At 38.8% G+C, this 16395-nt stretch overlaps 1 protein-coding gene across 5 annotated transcripts in view; it reads left to right on the top strand.

The window, feature by feature from the left end:
• igsf21a (immunoglobin superfamily, member 21a) overlaps positions 1–16395 on the top strand; it is a 268267-nt gene that overhangs the window by 246464 nt on the left and 5408 nt on the right. For 4 of the 5 annotated variants that reach the window (XM_048173320.1, XM_048173324.1, XM_048173323.1 and 1 more), the window contains 4 exons: positions 318–798; positions 6232–6332; positions 10840–11032; positions 13411–13449. In XM_048173320.1, the coding sequence (XP_048029277.1) occupies positions 318–798; positions 6232–6332; positions 10840–11032; positions 13411–13449 (814 nt within the window). The remainder of the gene's footprint in view (positions 1–317; positions 799–6231; positions 6333–10839; positions 11033–13410; positions 13450–16395) is intronic. The other variant, XM_048173321.1, reaches the window with a different exon arrangement.

Below are 16395 nucleotides of genomic sequence, written 5' to 3'. Positions count from 1 at the left end.
TTGATTGCCTTGTGTTGCTTTTGTGTGGCGCACACATTTTTGTTTTATTTTCGTTTTACTTTTTAAGCTGCATTCAGATATGCTATGCTTCTATTCAACTTCATCCTCACCATAACATGATATATATACTGTCTTCTTAATATATTTTCATTTATTTGTTTGTTTATTTGTTTATACCCGCAGGGTGGACTTTGTTCATTTTCAGTCGGACTAAATCGTTTACGTGAAAAAGGGTTTTAGTCTGATTGAAGTGCTTGTAAACATACTGAAGTGTGTGAAAACTCGCACACTCTTTAAGTTTCTGTTTGTCTTTCCAGGTATACTTCAAGCGGGATGGAGAGTTGATAGAGGTGATCTCCTATGTTTCGCCCACTGTGGGTTACGAGGGCGGCGGCTCGGCTGGCGTGCGTGGAGCCAGACCTCTGATCAGCAGGGATCTGGACGACACTAAGCTGAGGAAGTCTCTATCTCTGCTGGGTCCGGATGGCAGGCCCGGACGCCTCAACACGGAGAGCCCTGGGCGGAGCTACATGGCCAAACAGCCCGGCCAAGAGCCCAGCCCCGCCACGGAGACCATCCCAGAGACAGTGGTAAGCCGGGAGTTCCCTCGCTGGGTTCAGAGTACAGACCCCCTGTACTACTTCAGCAACACGCACATTCCCCAGAGCGACGGGTCTGTGCTGGTTCAGGCCAAGCTCACCTGGACGCTGAATCCGCAGTTGGATAACGATGCCCTGTTTAGCTGCGAGGTCACTCATCCGGCTCTCTCTATGCCTATGCAGACTGAGGTCATACTGGGTAAGTCTTGCTTTTGTTGGCTTTACCATTGATGCGGCAGGATACAGATCTTTAGATCGATCTGAAAGAATTGTTTTTGACCTTCATCCTAGTCTTTCACCTCCCCTCGCCCGATCATGGGTGAATCCCTTTACATCCCCATCTGACAGATGCAGCGAGACCAACACTGGTTTCTATTTGTTGCTTAATTGTGTTACAGGCAAGCAGATTGCAGTTACTAATGCGGAATGCAAAATCTCCCAGTGACTGACAGGCCAATTCATTGAGATGTCCGTGCAGTAGATTGAGTTAACTTAACCACGTTATTGAAAAAGTCAACTTGAATTAAAGAAATCAAGCATAAAGGGAATCTTGCAGTGCATTAAAAGGATCCTGGCTCTCAACCCACTCATAATTGTAACAAAAAAAGGTCTTCCGTCTGCTAATTGAGATACTAAGGCAAGGATATGCCAAGATGCATGTTGTGTTTTATATTTGTCAGAAATTGGATTTCACTTGTTTGCAAGTAATAAAAGTCATAGAGCAGTAGCGAAAAAAGAATGGGATGCTGGCATACCTTTGTATTTTCATGGATGAGAGGCTATTTTTTGTTGCCTTTTTTGCTTTTAAAGCTACAACAAAGATGGCCTGATGATCCCATTATCACTTCAAAGGCAGCACTCACTTGTAGTCTCTGCTATCAGCCCTCAGAAAGAGGCGAGTGATGAGACGCAAGACAAGATAAACAGAGACATTTCTCTCACTTAATGGTAGAGGAGCAGTGCAGAAAGAGATGAAGGAGGGGAAAGGACAAAAACGAACGATAAGACGAAGGAAGAAAGAAAGGATGGCCTAGAAGTTGATGCGGTTTCCATTCAATATTTTTCTCTCTTTTTTTTTATTCTTTTTTTTTTTTTTATACTTGTTCCGTCATTCTCATCTCATTCCAGCATGATCTCCCTCTGTGCGTTTCATGGCTGCTAAGACAGAAGCTCGCAATCCTATCACAAGAGGATCTGCTTCTTTTACAAACAGTTACCTCTTACCATGAGAGATGTGATTTTATTTTCCCTCAAACGTGGTTCCCTGGTGTTTATGAAATAATCATTATAACCACAGGAGAAAATGACTCCAGAGTAAACAGTGATCGTGTATAGCCACGTTATACTAAAATTAATCATGGGATCTCTATGTATGAGGACTTGGTTTGTGCCAAATGACAAAGCTTAGTGAATAACACATCAATAAGTTGTTTTACTATATGCAGTTGGGCACTATATACTGTGCAACGATAGAAATGCCTCAGCTGGGAGAATTTTTTCTTTACTGTTTATACTGCTGTAGATGTATTCACACGGCTCTCAGCGGGCAAGACTCATTGTTATTTACACATAATAATGATAAATGGAGATATGTGAATTGTGGGATGTGTCCCAAAGCCAGTCAAGATAAACAAGAACATGTTTTTTAAAGGGGTATAATGCAAAGTGGTGTTTAGTAGTTTGCGGTTGCCAAGCAGTCATAACTTGCAAAATTATTAGATCTACCGTTTTGAATCTTTAGTTTTTAGCTCAAGTATAACATAACGTGAAGCTGGTTTTGTTTCACTTTATTTTGATGGTCCCTTTAACACATTCTGTTGACTATAAGTAGTATTGCACCTACCTACATGTCTGTTAACTCTCGTTAGAGTATTAGTACAGTATTAGTAGACTTGTAGGGTTAGGGTTGAATAGAATAAGGTGACATGTGCTTGCAAAGTTACTTATATTCAGTAGATTGTCTGTCAGGGGACCATCACAATAAAGAGTCAGCAGATATTAAGCAGACTAATACTCTAATAAGAGTTAGTTGACATGTAGTAGCAAAGTTACTCATAGTTAGTAGAATGTTCAAAAGAGACCATCAAAATAAAGTGTTACCACTGTTTTTGCACTGATGTCAGGTTTGTTCATTAGTTCTGAATAAGCTTTTATTTTGGTTTGCATCCACTTAGTTCCAAATTAAATGAGAATAAAATTGCTTTTATTTGTAAAGTATTTAATTTACTACATAGGCCTTACAATTTAGAATATAAACTAAGTTTTCATTGAATTTCCTTCAAAAATTCCTGTGCAAATTTAACAAGTGCACAGTTTCAGCATCAAAGCGATATTAGATTTTTTTGAATGTGTGTCTTGAGAGCAGGAACATTTGCTTCTGAAGCTGCATAAGGAAAGGAGGGTGTTGTATCACCGTCTGCATGGTGAATAGTGAGAGAAGTAAATTCGCTGGAGTGCAGGCCTAGAAAAGCCTTGGTAACTTTTGATTTTTATATTTTAACAAGGCCTTGTCTGTGCAACAATTCAATCCATGAATTTAACAGCACCTAGGTTTCTGAAGAAAAAAAGTTGAAGAGCACTATTTCAGGTCCTGTTTTTTTTTTTTTTTTTTTTTTTTACCCAGACAGTACAAAAACAAAAATGTGCAGTTGTTGGTTTTAATTGTATCTTATCTCATACATGCATACACTACCTTTTAAATGTTTAGTTTATTTGGTCATAAGTAAAGTAAAGTAAAGACAATAATATTGTGAAATATGACTGTTTCTATTTTAATATATTTTAAAATGTAATTTATTCCTGTTGATGGCAAAGCTAAATATTCAGCAGCCATTACTCCAGTGTCACATGATCCTTCAGCAATCATTCTAATATGCTGATTTGCTGCTCAAGAAATATTTCTTATTATATTAATGTAATTGTAATATTTTTTGCGGAAACATGATCATTTGAAATATGGAAGTAAAGCCAGTCGCAACTTCTGTTCCATTCCGACTTTAATTAACATTCCATGTTTTGGAATATGTTATGTATGCAATCACTCTAGTCGAGGGTTTCATTCCAGATACTATCCTAACACTTCCAGGACAGGTGATCCACTAACCTGTACTCGGTCCGAAAATGAAACGCAAGTCATAAGAGCATTCACAAGTCATAAATCTTTCACAGTTTTTAATATTTCCACATGAGACAGAAACATCTTGACAGCGACTCAAATTTGTATTACATTCACTGAATATTCATGAGGCGAGCCTTGCGCTGAGTTCTAAATGGATGCGGTTGGTCCATGGAGGCGGTGTTCTCAGAACGCTGTCCTCACCTCAGAGCATCACGGCTGGGCTTGTTGCCCTGACTTGGCTGTCTGTCAGTCATATCTAAATATGCAGTGATTCAGTCAGTGCCTCTCCATAATTAAAGCTGAGCCAGACTCAGCAGTGAGGATTTGCATGGGTGAAGGTGCTACTGATTCAGCAAAAACACAGAAGGGGAATGAGTTATATTCTCACATCCAGAGGCTGGAGATGATCTATGCTGTACGCCAAGTTCCTCTACCCAATAGACAGATAATAAGTACGCAGATGTTTATTGTGGGTGGTGTGTGGGAGTGTGAATGAATCTGTGCTCATTCAAGCAACCTTCTCTATTAAGAGTTTCAGTGGACCATAGAAGCACAAGAGAAGTTGTCGTTTGAAGATTTGGTCAAAGAGTCTGAGAAGAAAGCCAGGCTCAAGCATGTCGGACATAGATAACAAACATTCTTTGTTGGTCCTGTGACAACATTTCTAGCAAACAATCATAGGTAAACCTAATTTGATTGGTTGTTCTAGGAACTTTCTTGGGTAAATTACATTAAGCCCAGCGTCATCACTTGACATGGTTGCACAGTGTTATCTTGCAGTATTTTGTCTTATTTCCCTCCATAACGGCTCCTAAAGGCCCCAGTGTCATACTCGGCTGACCTTAACTTTGAGACTTTGTAGTTCTGTTCCCTAGTGAAGCCTGAAAAATCGACGGCTCTGTGGCTCATCAGTTACCGTGCTTGCGGTTGTAATCAAAAGTGATGATATGGGTCACCAAATGTTCCTCCTGGAGTTGGTCCCAAACATCTGGCCATCACTTTAAAGTACTTCAACAGCAAGCATTTTATAAGGCTTTTTTAGGTTAATTCTGTTAAAAATACCATTTAACAGATGCAATTTTACCCTTTTTTTTCTTTAAAAAAGAGACTCCAATGTCAGAACCGTTACCTGGTACCATGGATAGGAAAATGTCACAGATCAGTGAATTTTTTTGTCAACTTCTGTGGTTAGGGCTTAGGTTAGGCAATCCAAGGTATTGATCCGTTAATTCATCCACTTGGTACAGAAAAGGCAGGGTCAGCCTTCAAGTGACCATTTCTCTGTCAGAACACAGGCCCTATCAATGGTCTCCTTTTGTTTTTGAACTGTTTTCTTAGGGAAAATCGATGGAGTCATTGAGTCATGATTCATGCCTTGACAAGCTCTTAATCTCTCTTGTGTATTGCATTTCACATCTCTTTTTCCACTCTGCAGAGCCTGGCCGCTAATATCCCAAATCATTTCCATAATAAGAAAGCTGGCAAAAGAGGATTTCTGTGTATTCAGTGTAGTGTCCTGCCATAACTTGATTTATGTGTGAAATACACATTCATAGGACCCATTACAAATGTAAGAGCGGAAATCATAATCCATTAAGCAACACCAGGGGGTAATCATTAAACTGACTAAGACTGGCCTGATGCCTCATTAGCTTTTGCTGGACACTCTGTGGCTTGATTGATGGCTAAAAGCATGATTAGCTATTGTTTCACATAGTTCTCAGTAGTTGGATTATCTGTATGTGTTGTAGGAGCCAAAGCGTAGCATTAGCCGTAATGAGGGTTGAAAAAAGGCCACAGTGGGATGTATTTTTGAACAATTTCAAGTCCGATTTGCCTTTACTAAGCTTCACTCTGGAATTATGTGTTAGTGCAAACATATGGCTCACAAAACTTGTTTTATGGTTCTCAGGGCTACGCAGAGTGAATGTTGGTAATCATAGTAAACGATGCAGAACCACTTAACATGGGACCAGTCGGAGGTTTTCTCGAACTCAGACTCCGCCGCAATAAAGAGGCTCGCTCGCACTGCCAAATAGAGGAAGTTTCGCTTGAGAAACTTGTGGTCTCACTTTCCACATGTACAAAATCACTTTCTTATCTTCCCCCTGAGTACACAAGAGAAATCTTCTGTGCCTGAGAAGGTCAAAATATGATGTTTTAACCTTCCTTTCCTTCATCACATCCCAGCCATTCTCTGAGACCAAATTAAACCCATCTGGGAGATTCAGTCCACACAAGACAAGGGAATTAGTTCTCTAAGTGTCTCTTATCTTACTTCCTCCACCGTTTGCCTTGCACGCTCTGTTTCTTCTTCAGTAATGAGTGTCTACCCAATTTAGGTCCTTGTCCCTCTTGGGAAATAAATACTCCTCAGCCATTTCAATGAAGGAAACCAAGAATCTCCAAGTTGACCTCCAAGTCAAATGCCATGACTTTAGTCTGTTAACACTGTGCTATTGTTTTAATGTTACGCAACAAAAACTGACTATTTTCTCGTTTCCCTTCATATAGCGGCTCCTAAAGGCCCCAAGCTTGTGATATCCCCTACCAGGGCAAAGGTAGGGGATACGGTTCGCATCACCGTCCAAGGTTTCCAGGTAGGATCTCCAGTGGTAAGTGCATGGGGGTTACGAAACCAGGGCCAAGTTCAGTTTTGGATACGAGGAGGTTTGTCCCACATGTGCAGTTAAGCCTGTGTGATGTACGGCTATAGTGACCATTCTTACAGAGTGTGCAATACAACACGTGTATCTGTCAGCTTCTGACCCCGCTGCTGCTATCCATGAGCTATCAATCCAAATGGTTCAGCCTGTCTGAGGAGGGTTGCGCTGCATCTGACAAAATCAAACCGTTCAATCATGTAAGTTGCAATGAAATCAAAATAGAGGGTTTTCAAAGTCCTCTAAAGGTCACGAGAACAAAAACTCTGAAAAGTGATCTATGGAAAAACACTTAGGGCTGCAACTCAAAAAAAGACCTTGCGCACTCAAGGTTATTGGGAAGTACTGGGTACATATCAGCCGTGAGATAAGATAACAGTCTAATAAACAATAAGAATGCTTTTGTAAATGGTCTATAGACACTGAGTGTCTGAGTGACAAAAATGCTCTATGGATGAAATGCCATTTAAGTTTTTTTTTTTCCCCAATTGATTTTTCTGTGGTTAGTGCTCTATATTTCATTGTCATCTCCATAAACACAGAACAAAGGAAACAAAACTAATGCGCTGTTGCATTTAATAAATCTCTTAAAATGAAAAACTGTCTGAGTCATAAATTCGCTAAATGATAACATGATTCACATTTGTTCCATTTAGACGTTTGTCTGGTTTGCCTGCTGTTAGCTGTTAAAGGAAATAATTGGTGTTTCGCAGAACTGCAAAAAAAAAAAAAAATCTTAATAATTTGGTTTTATTTTCCAATAAAAATATCTGAAAAAATATAGAATTTAATAACATCATTAAATCAAGATACATTTACTTGTGAAGCAAAATTCTGTGAGACTTTCAGAGAGTAAGTAGCAAGTCAAGGTTATTTTTCTTACCCCATTGTCAAATAGGGTTTTCCCATTTTTAAGCATAAAAATCGAACTAAATTGTGTTATAATTGTTCTTAATGAGAAAAATAACTGAGTTAAGAAGCATTATCAAAAGTAAACTTAATTAGTAAAGTACAGTGTGTACTATAATTTAGTAAAGTAGTTTATTTTCTTACTAAGTCTTAATAGCTTATGCCATTTTGCTTCTTATATAAATTTATCTTGTTTAAAGGATCTTTCAATAAAATGGCATAAGCAAGACATGAAAACAGATCAAGGTTTTGTTTTTTTAGTGAAAAACCTATGCTTGCAAGAAATAGCCCCGGAAATAAGGCAAAGTGATTTATTATGCTAACATTTGGCTTCTCTTTGCTAATGCTAAACTCTCACTTGTGTTTGTGTTCTGTTTTATTTTCTCACCAGAAGGCATAAGAGCATCTGATTAAAAAACAAATCAGCTGTTTGTTGATGTATTTCACTGCAGCTTTCAGGGATTTTGCTGCTTTCGTTTGTTCTTGTCAAACTAGCTAGCAAAACAGGTGCGAGCACAGAGCTAGCCAGGAGCGTTTTACTGTCAACGGCGCCAAATTTATACTTGCTTCAATAGTCCGTCAGCTTCCACAGACTTAGTGAAGCAGGGAGATTGTCTCAGTGTAACTATCACCGTCTGCCAAGAGGTAAAAAAAAATAAAAAATCTTCCCCCAGCAGATAAACACAGCACAGTTTGGTGATGATCCACCCAATCTTTTTGACAGGTCTGACTCGGAGATGTGTCTAGCCAACAGCATTCAGGTGGAAAGAAATTAGATCCGATATGCTATAATCACTGAATCTACTTTATGCTATTTCATCGCTTGTGTCGTGAATTTAAAGGAATGTTACAGTAGTTCTGATTTATCCCTCCTGGTAAAATCCAGCTAGTTGGGTTCTAGATGGTTAAAAAGGACCATTTTCCTGTCTAAACTGGTCTTTGGCAGGTCTATACTGGTCATTAGCAGATTTAGACTATTTTTTTCACAGATCTTAACTGTTTTTTTTAGCCAATCTAAACTGGTAATTTGCAGTTTAAAGGGATAGTTCACCCAAAAATTAAAATTTGATATTTATCTGCTTACCCCCAGGGCATCCAAGATGTAGGTGACTTTGTTTCTTCAGTAGAACACAAATGATGATTTTTAACTCCAACCGCTGCCGTCTGTCAGTCAAATAATAAGAGTGAATGGTCACACAATCTGTAAGAGTCAATAAACACGCACAGACGAATCCAAATTAAACCCTGCGGCTCGTGATGGCACATTGATGTCCTATAACACGAAACGATCGGTTTGTGTGAGAAAACGAACAGTATTTATATCATTTTTTACCTCTAATACACCACTATGTCCAACTGCGTTCAGCATTCGCTTAGTGAGGTCTGATCGCGCTCTGACAACGGCAGTGATGTCTCGCGCATATACTTCAATGAGTGCCAGACATCACTTCCGTTGTCAGAGCGCGATCAGACCTCACTAAGCGAATGCTGAACGCAGTTGGATATAGTGGTGTATTAGAGGTAAAAATGATATAAATACTGTTCGGTTTCTCACACAAACCGATCGTTTCGTGTCTTAGGACATTAATGTGTCGTCACAAGCCGCAGGGTTTAATTTGGATTCGTCTGTGCATGTTTATTGACTCTTATAAACTGTGTGACCATTCACTCGCATTATAAGACTGACAGACATCAAAGGTTGGAGTTAAAAATAATAATTTCTGTTCTACTGATGAAACAAAGTCACCTACATTATGGATGCCCTGGGGGTAAGCAGATAAACATCAAATTTTCATTTTTGGGTGAACTATCCCTTTAATCACTAGCTATAAAGACTGGTAGACCAGTTAGACAGGCAACAATCCCAATCTAAACATGTCATTGTCCTGTGAGACCAACTAATGACCAGCCTGGACCAGTTCAGACCAGCAAGAATCCATGTTCCAAAACATAGCTACCATTTTAAACTGTATTTTCAACAAGAATGCCCTCTCGTTTTTGTGGAAAAAGCACTTAGATGAAGTTACCTGAGAAGGTAGAGGGAGTTATTTGGTGCATGGGCAGGTTGTCTGGCAGATCTGTGTGTTTATTTCACCCACAATTTTCATATATTTGAAGTACAACTTTAAATAATAGAAAGAATGGTCACTATAAACAGGCTTGACGGGGACATAAATCCAGTTTGGATCTTAATATTTACACAAAGGATTTCAGAGGATTTAAAAAGCCAATGAAGATTTATTTGAAAGAAGGTCTCCCTTATCCCTAGCTGCTCCAGAGCCCTGGGTTTCACATGTAGATAAGATAAATGTTAACACAGAAAACTAAATACTGCCCCTGCAATTCAAATTATCACAAAAAACAGATTCAATATCCCCTTTGGTTTACTTTGGCTTTAGTAAAACCACCAACAGGTGGGGTCACATTGGTGTCTCCTTCATTTCTAATTTCAAATTTACAAGTACAAAGCATTTATGCTCTCCAAGAGCTTGTCTCACCATTACAGTATGTCCTGATTTAAGCCCTGTGAGTGCCATATGGGATATTTTTGATCTGGATCTGACCTGATTCCACCAGCAAGTGCAAACTCATTTCACTTCTGTCATGGTGTGAATGTGGAAGTCCAGTGACACACAGCCAAGCCACACTCTCCAATGAGCCATTATCAAAGGTCACCCAGACAAGCCACATGATTTTGTGAAGTTAGATGGTATGTGCCAGCCAGTCACTTATCACACCTAGAACATGGGTAGATTGGTTTGATCAGCAGGGGAAAGATGGATCTAAAACGAATCGGGATGTAGCCCTGGCTCAGGCACTGAGATTTTTCTATCTTGTTTCTGGGTTTCATCACACCTGTCCTCTTGTGTAGAATCAAACGATCTTATAGTGAGCTTTCACAAGTATTAAAATCCAAGGACTTGTTCAAATAGACATGAAAGAATTTAGTATTGTGTGAGTGGGCTTCCAGGCATAGTTGCAGACAATGCTATACACCATGGACCTCTGTAAAGGAGCGTATAAGAATATGTTATATTCTTTTGCCTCTTGTGGACTACCTGTTTAATGTGATTTTGTTTTTCATTGCCCAGCTAACAACCATAAAAACCCTTACATTTCGCTTCTGGATAACTCTGTAACAAGAAATGCCTAAATTGTCTCCCTATAAATTTGCATTGCATTGATGAGTTGGTGCAAGATTTATATCTCTTATTTTTTTTTGTCCTTTCTTCCGAACTGAAAGGTATTGATTATTGATTGTTTTTTAAGTACAAATTTAGTAAGGAAGGTGTTTTTAAAAATGGGTTTAAATTATTCATAATATAACAAGTTTCTTTTCTTTTCTTCCCTAATGTCTTAAGATGCTCTTTGGGAGAAACATGTACAATTTAATAGCCAATATATATAAAAAAATAACTGGTTTAGTACCAATATATTGTGCATCCCGTTCTGTATCATGGGCTTTGACTAATTTTTTTTTTTCTCTTCATCTTTTTTTCCTTATTGTACACATTCTTGTGTACTAAATACATTCACACACTACTTCTAGAATGAGGTGTTTCCTGAGCCTCTGTTCACCTGGACGCGGGTGGGCGGCAGACTGCTGGACGGCAGTACCGAGAGAGATGGGAAGGAACTGGTGCTGGAGCGAGTGCCTGCAGAACTCAATGGCTCCATGTACCGCTGCACGGCCCAGAATCCTTTGGGCTCCACTGACACACACACACGCCTCATTGTTTTTGGTAAGTAGCTCCAGCAGTAACTCCTTTTTCTATCCTAAATACACTAAATAAAGTTCTTTGTTAGCTTTTGTTTTTGTCAATAATATTTTGCCTATGTAATATTTAAGTCAATATAAGTTGTATTTATTAATTTTAGTCAAATGTACTCTAACTTTAAGCTATAAAAATAACATATTCGTTCACAAGAAAGTACGAAATGAAACCAAATATTACTTATAAAGACATTAATTGAAACTAAGTTGGAAAAGTGGATTATTCCAAAAATATGTGACATAAAATGACTACATTAACACATGACCGTCAAATCTGCAGTACCTCTGAAATTTTTGGGTCACAGATGTCTTTCCCTAAGGGATACTGGCTTTTGTTAGCACAAATATGAAATTGTCAACATCTTGTTAAAAGGAAAATAGCCTCTTTTGTGTGATTGCGTGACAGTTTCATTCCCCTGTGGTTTTGTCTAGCCATCCTTTGCTGCTGAAACAGATGCTGTGCCCACTAAGTCTTGGCTTTGTTTTCATTGATGATAGAAAGAAATTGTTTGCTGACACACACACACACACACACACACGTGTGTGGGTGTGTTTACGCACGCTTTGCTGCCCTGGACTAATTTCCCCCCTGAGTTTTCGAGGCTGTCAGGGTTTATGAGAGATCTGCCTATAGTGTGAGCTCAGATCTAATCAAAGATGTGCTTTGGAAGATGAAGGACAGTCAGTGCTCCTCTGGATTATCCGAATGACAGCCAAGGCTGAAGACAGCAAGCTGAATACGGTTCACCATAAGGCGTCAACATACTAGTGCACTTGTGATCAACTGTGAATCAGTTTTTTATAGCACATTCAACCAAATGTGAAAACGAGTTTGACATAGTAAACAGTGTAGTAAACGTGTTCTACATCAGAACAGCAGCTCATTATTGGCCAGATCCTGCATCAGCATCGCACGCATGCGTCGTGCTGCTCACACGTACAGCGTCGGCCAATACTGAGTTGGCGTTCTGACGTAGAACCCGAAGCACTGCACTGTGTTTACTATGTCAGCAGTATAGGAGACTGACAGGGAAGAGAAGAAATTGTTGAATAAAGTCATTATTTTTGTTTTTGCGCACAATAAGTATTTTCGTCGCTTCATAGCATTAAGGTTGGACCACTGTAGTCACGTTGACAATTTTAACAAAGCCTTTACTACGTTTCTGGGCCTTGAAAGGTGCAATGATGTTGCTGCCTATGTGTGGTTCAGAAATTTCTTGGATTTTATCAAAAATATCTTAATTTGTGTTCCGAAGATGAACGAAGGTCTTAATGGTTTGGAAAGACATGAGGTTGAGTACATAATGACAGAAATTTCATTTTTTGGTGAACTAACACTTTAACTAAAAGGGATAGGGCTCCCAAAACTGAAAATTCTGTCATTATTTACCCACCCTCGTGTCATTCCAAACTCCAAATTCTGAAGAATATTGGTTACTCTTTATACTCTTTTACTCTTTAAGACATGTGGTTTAGAAACATGAGTGTGAGTAAATAACATAATGGTCAATTTTGGATGAGCTATTATTTTTGTGCATTCTTTGTGCAATTCTTTTCATTGAGACACAAGTGTCCTCTTTTTTTGCGTACTTCCAAGGCTAAGCTGAATCTAAGGACAAGCTATCCATCACTCTCTTATACAGGCTAAATCTTCATTCGCATCTACAAATCGTTGGGTGGAGCACAGGAGGCCATTTGGTGGAAAGTGGTTCATTGGGGAGGACGTCACCTGGGGAATTGTTCACGTGGAGGAGCGTTAATATCTATTTAACAGCCAAGTGCGCCCTGCGTCATCATCCACCTCGTTCAAATTATCCTTGTGCTTTTGAGTCTGAACACGGGTGGCACAGAGGGGAGAATAGTGATTAAGATCCTTTGAACTGGGCTACTGTTGACCTGTCTCAATAGCCATTCATTAAAGTATTAAAGAACAAAGATGAGCATTTAGGAGAAAGGAAGCTTGTCTATAGATTTTTGCTGCTATGGTATCAGTCGAGGGGGCGGTTGAGAATTCTTGGAAAAGATTTTTGTGGGTTTTTTTTTTTTTTTTTTTTTTTTTAAGTTTGCTCATCTGTGCATTCACAGAGTGCTCAAAGTTCAAAAGGTCCAGTCTTTGGTGGATTTTACATTGAAGTCTGCCAAGAATAGTGGTGAACTTATGAACTTTGGCTGCCGATAGCTCTTCAGCGGTATACTAGTCTCGTCTCTGTGAGATTTGTGGTTTTCATCCTTCATTAGACCACAAACCTATGATGGTTATCTTTTGTATTATCTACTAATACACTCTTTCTCTCTCCCTCTCCACCTCTTTATCACCAACTCCCTTCCTCTTCCTCTGTTCTGCAGAAAATCCAAGTATGATGAAAAACACACAGAATCCGAACAGTAAGTATTTGAATGCCTCAATGATTAGATTCCTTGGCTGCGTAAGCCTTTTGCTGCCTCTTGTTTGAGAAGACACTTTGATGAATTAAAAATTACAAAAGATCAGTTCCACAGTGTTTTCTTCCTATGGGTGGTATAAATGCAAACATGTACAACTAAAGGTTTAAAAAAAAAATTACAGAGATGCAGCAAGGTCAGAATACTGTATCCCACAATGCATTGCGCTCAACTTGATCTTCTATTTTGAGAATGACTGAATATTTGCTAAAACTATTTTTTTACAGAAAAAGTTTTAGGAATTTTTTAATGTGCTTTTGTCATTTTTATTAATTTTTATAGTTCTATTTAGCATGCATTTTTCAGCTTTATTTTAGCTTTATGTCGATTAACAAGAACAATCTTTAATCATTTTAGTTTTAGTATAACAACACTGGTCATGTGACAAAAGCGAGAAAAAAAACTATCCTTGATTCTGATTGGTCAGTAGCTGTGTTTTATTCATGAAATAAAACACGGCTATGACCACTTCACCCAACAGTTCTGTGTATCACTACACAACACCCTTAGCAACCACTCTTAGCAACGTAAACTGTTTGTTCTCAGTTGATATTGTTAATTGAAGCTTATTGTATATTATGTGGTATTGCGAGAAAGAGATCAATTGAGCAAGTGTATTACCTGCATTTAGATTTAGCATTTTCCTTCAGGTCAGCCCTATGTTCATAATAAAAAAATCAAATGTTCGATGTATTATCTTGTCCTTTTAACAGTTAAGGGCTTTTCCCATGACTGACAGCGCTAGTCAAAGCACTTGTCAGTTGCATCTTGTTCCGTGTTCACAACAATTCAGTCTTTTCAATGTAAAAGTCTTTGCTACTGACTGACATACTCATAAAGACAGTCTTTGCTGCCATCTAATGGCATAATAATGTAACTTCTGTTGCTGTTTATGGTCAGGGACTATTTTTTCTGGCAGAAGGAAGACTTTTAGTCAAGTCAAGTCAAGTCACCTTTATTTATATAGCGCTTTTTACAATGCAGATTGTATCAAAGCAGCTTTACATTGATAACTGGTACATAATTTTTGCTGCACAGCAGCTCTTCAAGAATAGTGTCAGTGCAGGCAGATCAAAGCACTGTTGAATAAATGTCAAGAATACTGTTGAATATCAAATGTTAAGTCAAATGTCAAGTGTCCCCAACTAAGCAAGCCAAAGGCGACAGCGGCAAGGAACCCAAACTCCAACAGGTGACATCAGGTGGCAAACAAGTGGCAAATAGGTGTTAAAATGGAGAGAAAAAAAAAAAAAAGTGAAAGTTTACTTCATGAAATTTGCATTGATACACATTTTTGGCTTTAATATTTGTATTGTGTGGTAACCGTTTTAAAAAAGCAATAAGGTACTCTAGGCTAGTGCTATATCGTGAACAAGTCACGGCTGAAGGGGTTGATGCCCTTGAGCTGTGACTTATTCACGATACAACGCAGCCTCTCGTACCTTACAGTACTACAGGTGGTATAATCACAAAATTTCTCAACTAAAGTGCTAAACCCAATCATGAAGCAAGGTCAGTATACAACATCCCATAATGTCATGTGCTTGACTTGATCTGTTTCGACAGTGAATAGAATGAAACAGGAGTTAATTTAACCTCAAATATTGCCTTGACTGATTAATCTAGTATCACCTTTACTTATTATTTACCAAGAGTTAGTATTTTTTACATGAAAAAATGGATTATAAATGCGAGGATAGATACACACCATTGCGAGGATAACTACACACCATTGACTGAATTACACATTATATATAGCCTATACTATGTATAAGTGCTATATGTTTCATAAACAGCATTTCTTCCTACGCATGGTATAATTATGAGATTGCTAAACTGTGGATAGATAAATTACAGTTATACAGCCAGTAAAAATATAAGGTGCATCCCAATTCATGCACTCAACTGTCGCAGCTTTACTTACATAGCAGAGGGTGAGGGGAGATCAGACTCTGTTGTTAAATGACAAAATAACAACTAATATAATTAACGCACTACATGGATGAGTACATAGTGCATAAGTACATAGTGTATAAGTGCATAGCATATAGTGCGTCATTTGGGACGTAACTATAGACTTTTATCTATAATCATACTGCGCATAGGAGAACACCAAAGATCCAATTACCAGTTATTTTGTAGATTGAAAGGGTGCTGTAGTACACAGCTATTCAGATACCATCCATGGAAAGGGAAATGCCGTAATAGTACAGTTTTATATACTTTTTAATTCTTTCCCTCTCTGAGACTTTTCTAAAGCTGCATACTGTGTTTTTATTGTCTCTGGTCTCTCTCCGTCCTCTCCTCCTCTCAAGAGGCCATGTGTTTTGCAAAGGCTTGCTGCTTTCATCATTTAGATGCTAGAAGTGAGCCATCACTTACCAATGCACCAGCGCGTCCACAGCAAATATAATTCAGTGATGGATTACAGTTGTTTTATACATTCAGTGCTGGCTCATTTACAGTTTCTTAGAGACTCATATGTAAAGATGAAGAACTGTCAGGCAGAGGGGTGGAAAGGAGGCCTCTGCCCTTTTTTTTTTTTTTTTTACTGCTTATGTTTTTCAATTATTATTATTTTTTTTTTATTCCCTCTTTCGCCTTACCCGAAACCTCTCACCGCACCCCTTTCCTCTCCTATGCCGCATCTACGGATGTAAATTTGAATATGCAAATGCGGCAGGGCAGGTGTGTGAGAGCAAGGACAGAATCAGGTCAACGTGAGCGCTGATCTTGAGTCGAGCCTCAGATGCCCCTCGTATGCAAGTCAAATGGCTTGTAGAACAAGGCCTCGGGAGGTCACCATGTCTGACATGTGTCTGAATCTCAAACACCCTCTCGACTCACAAAATAACACCCCAAAGACTCTAGTGCTCACAAATGGCCTGC

The sequence above is a fragment of the Megalobrama amblycephala genome, linkage group LG21 (genome assembly GCF_018812025.1).
Source record: "Megalobrama amblycephala isolate DHTTF-2021 linkage group LG21, ASM1881202v1, whole genome shotgun sequence".
Lineage (NCBI taxonomy): Eukaryota > Metazoa > Chordata > Actinopteri > Cypriniformes > Xenocyprididae > Megalobrama > Megalobrama amblycephala.
This window is presented reverse-complemented; position numbering and strand designations above follow the sequence as displayed.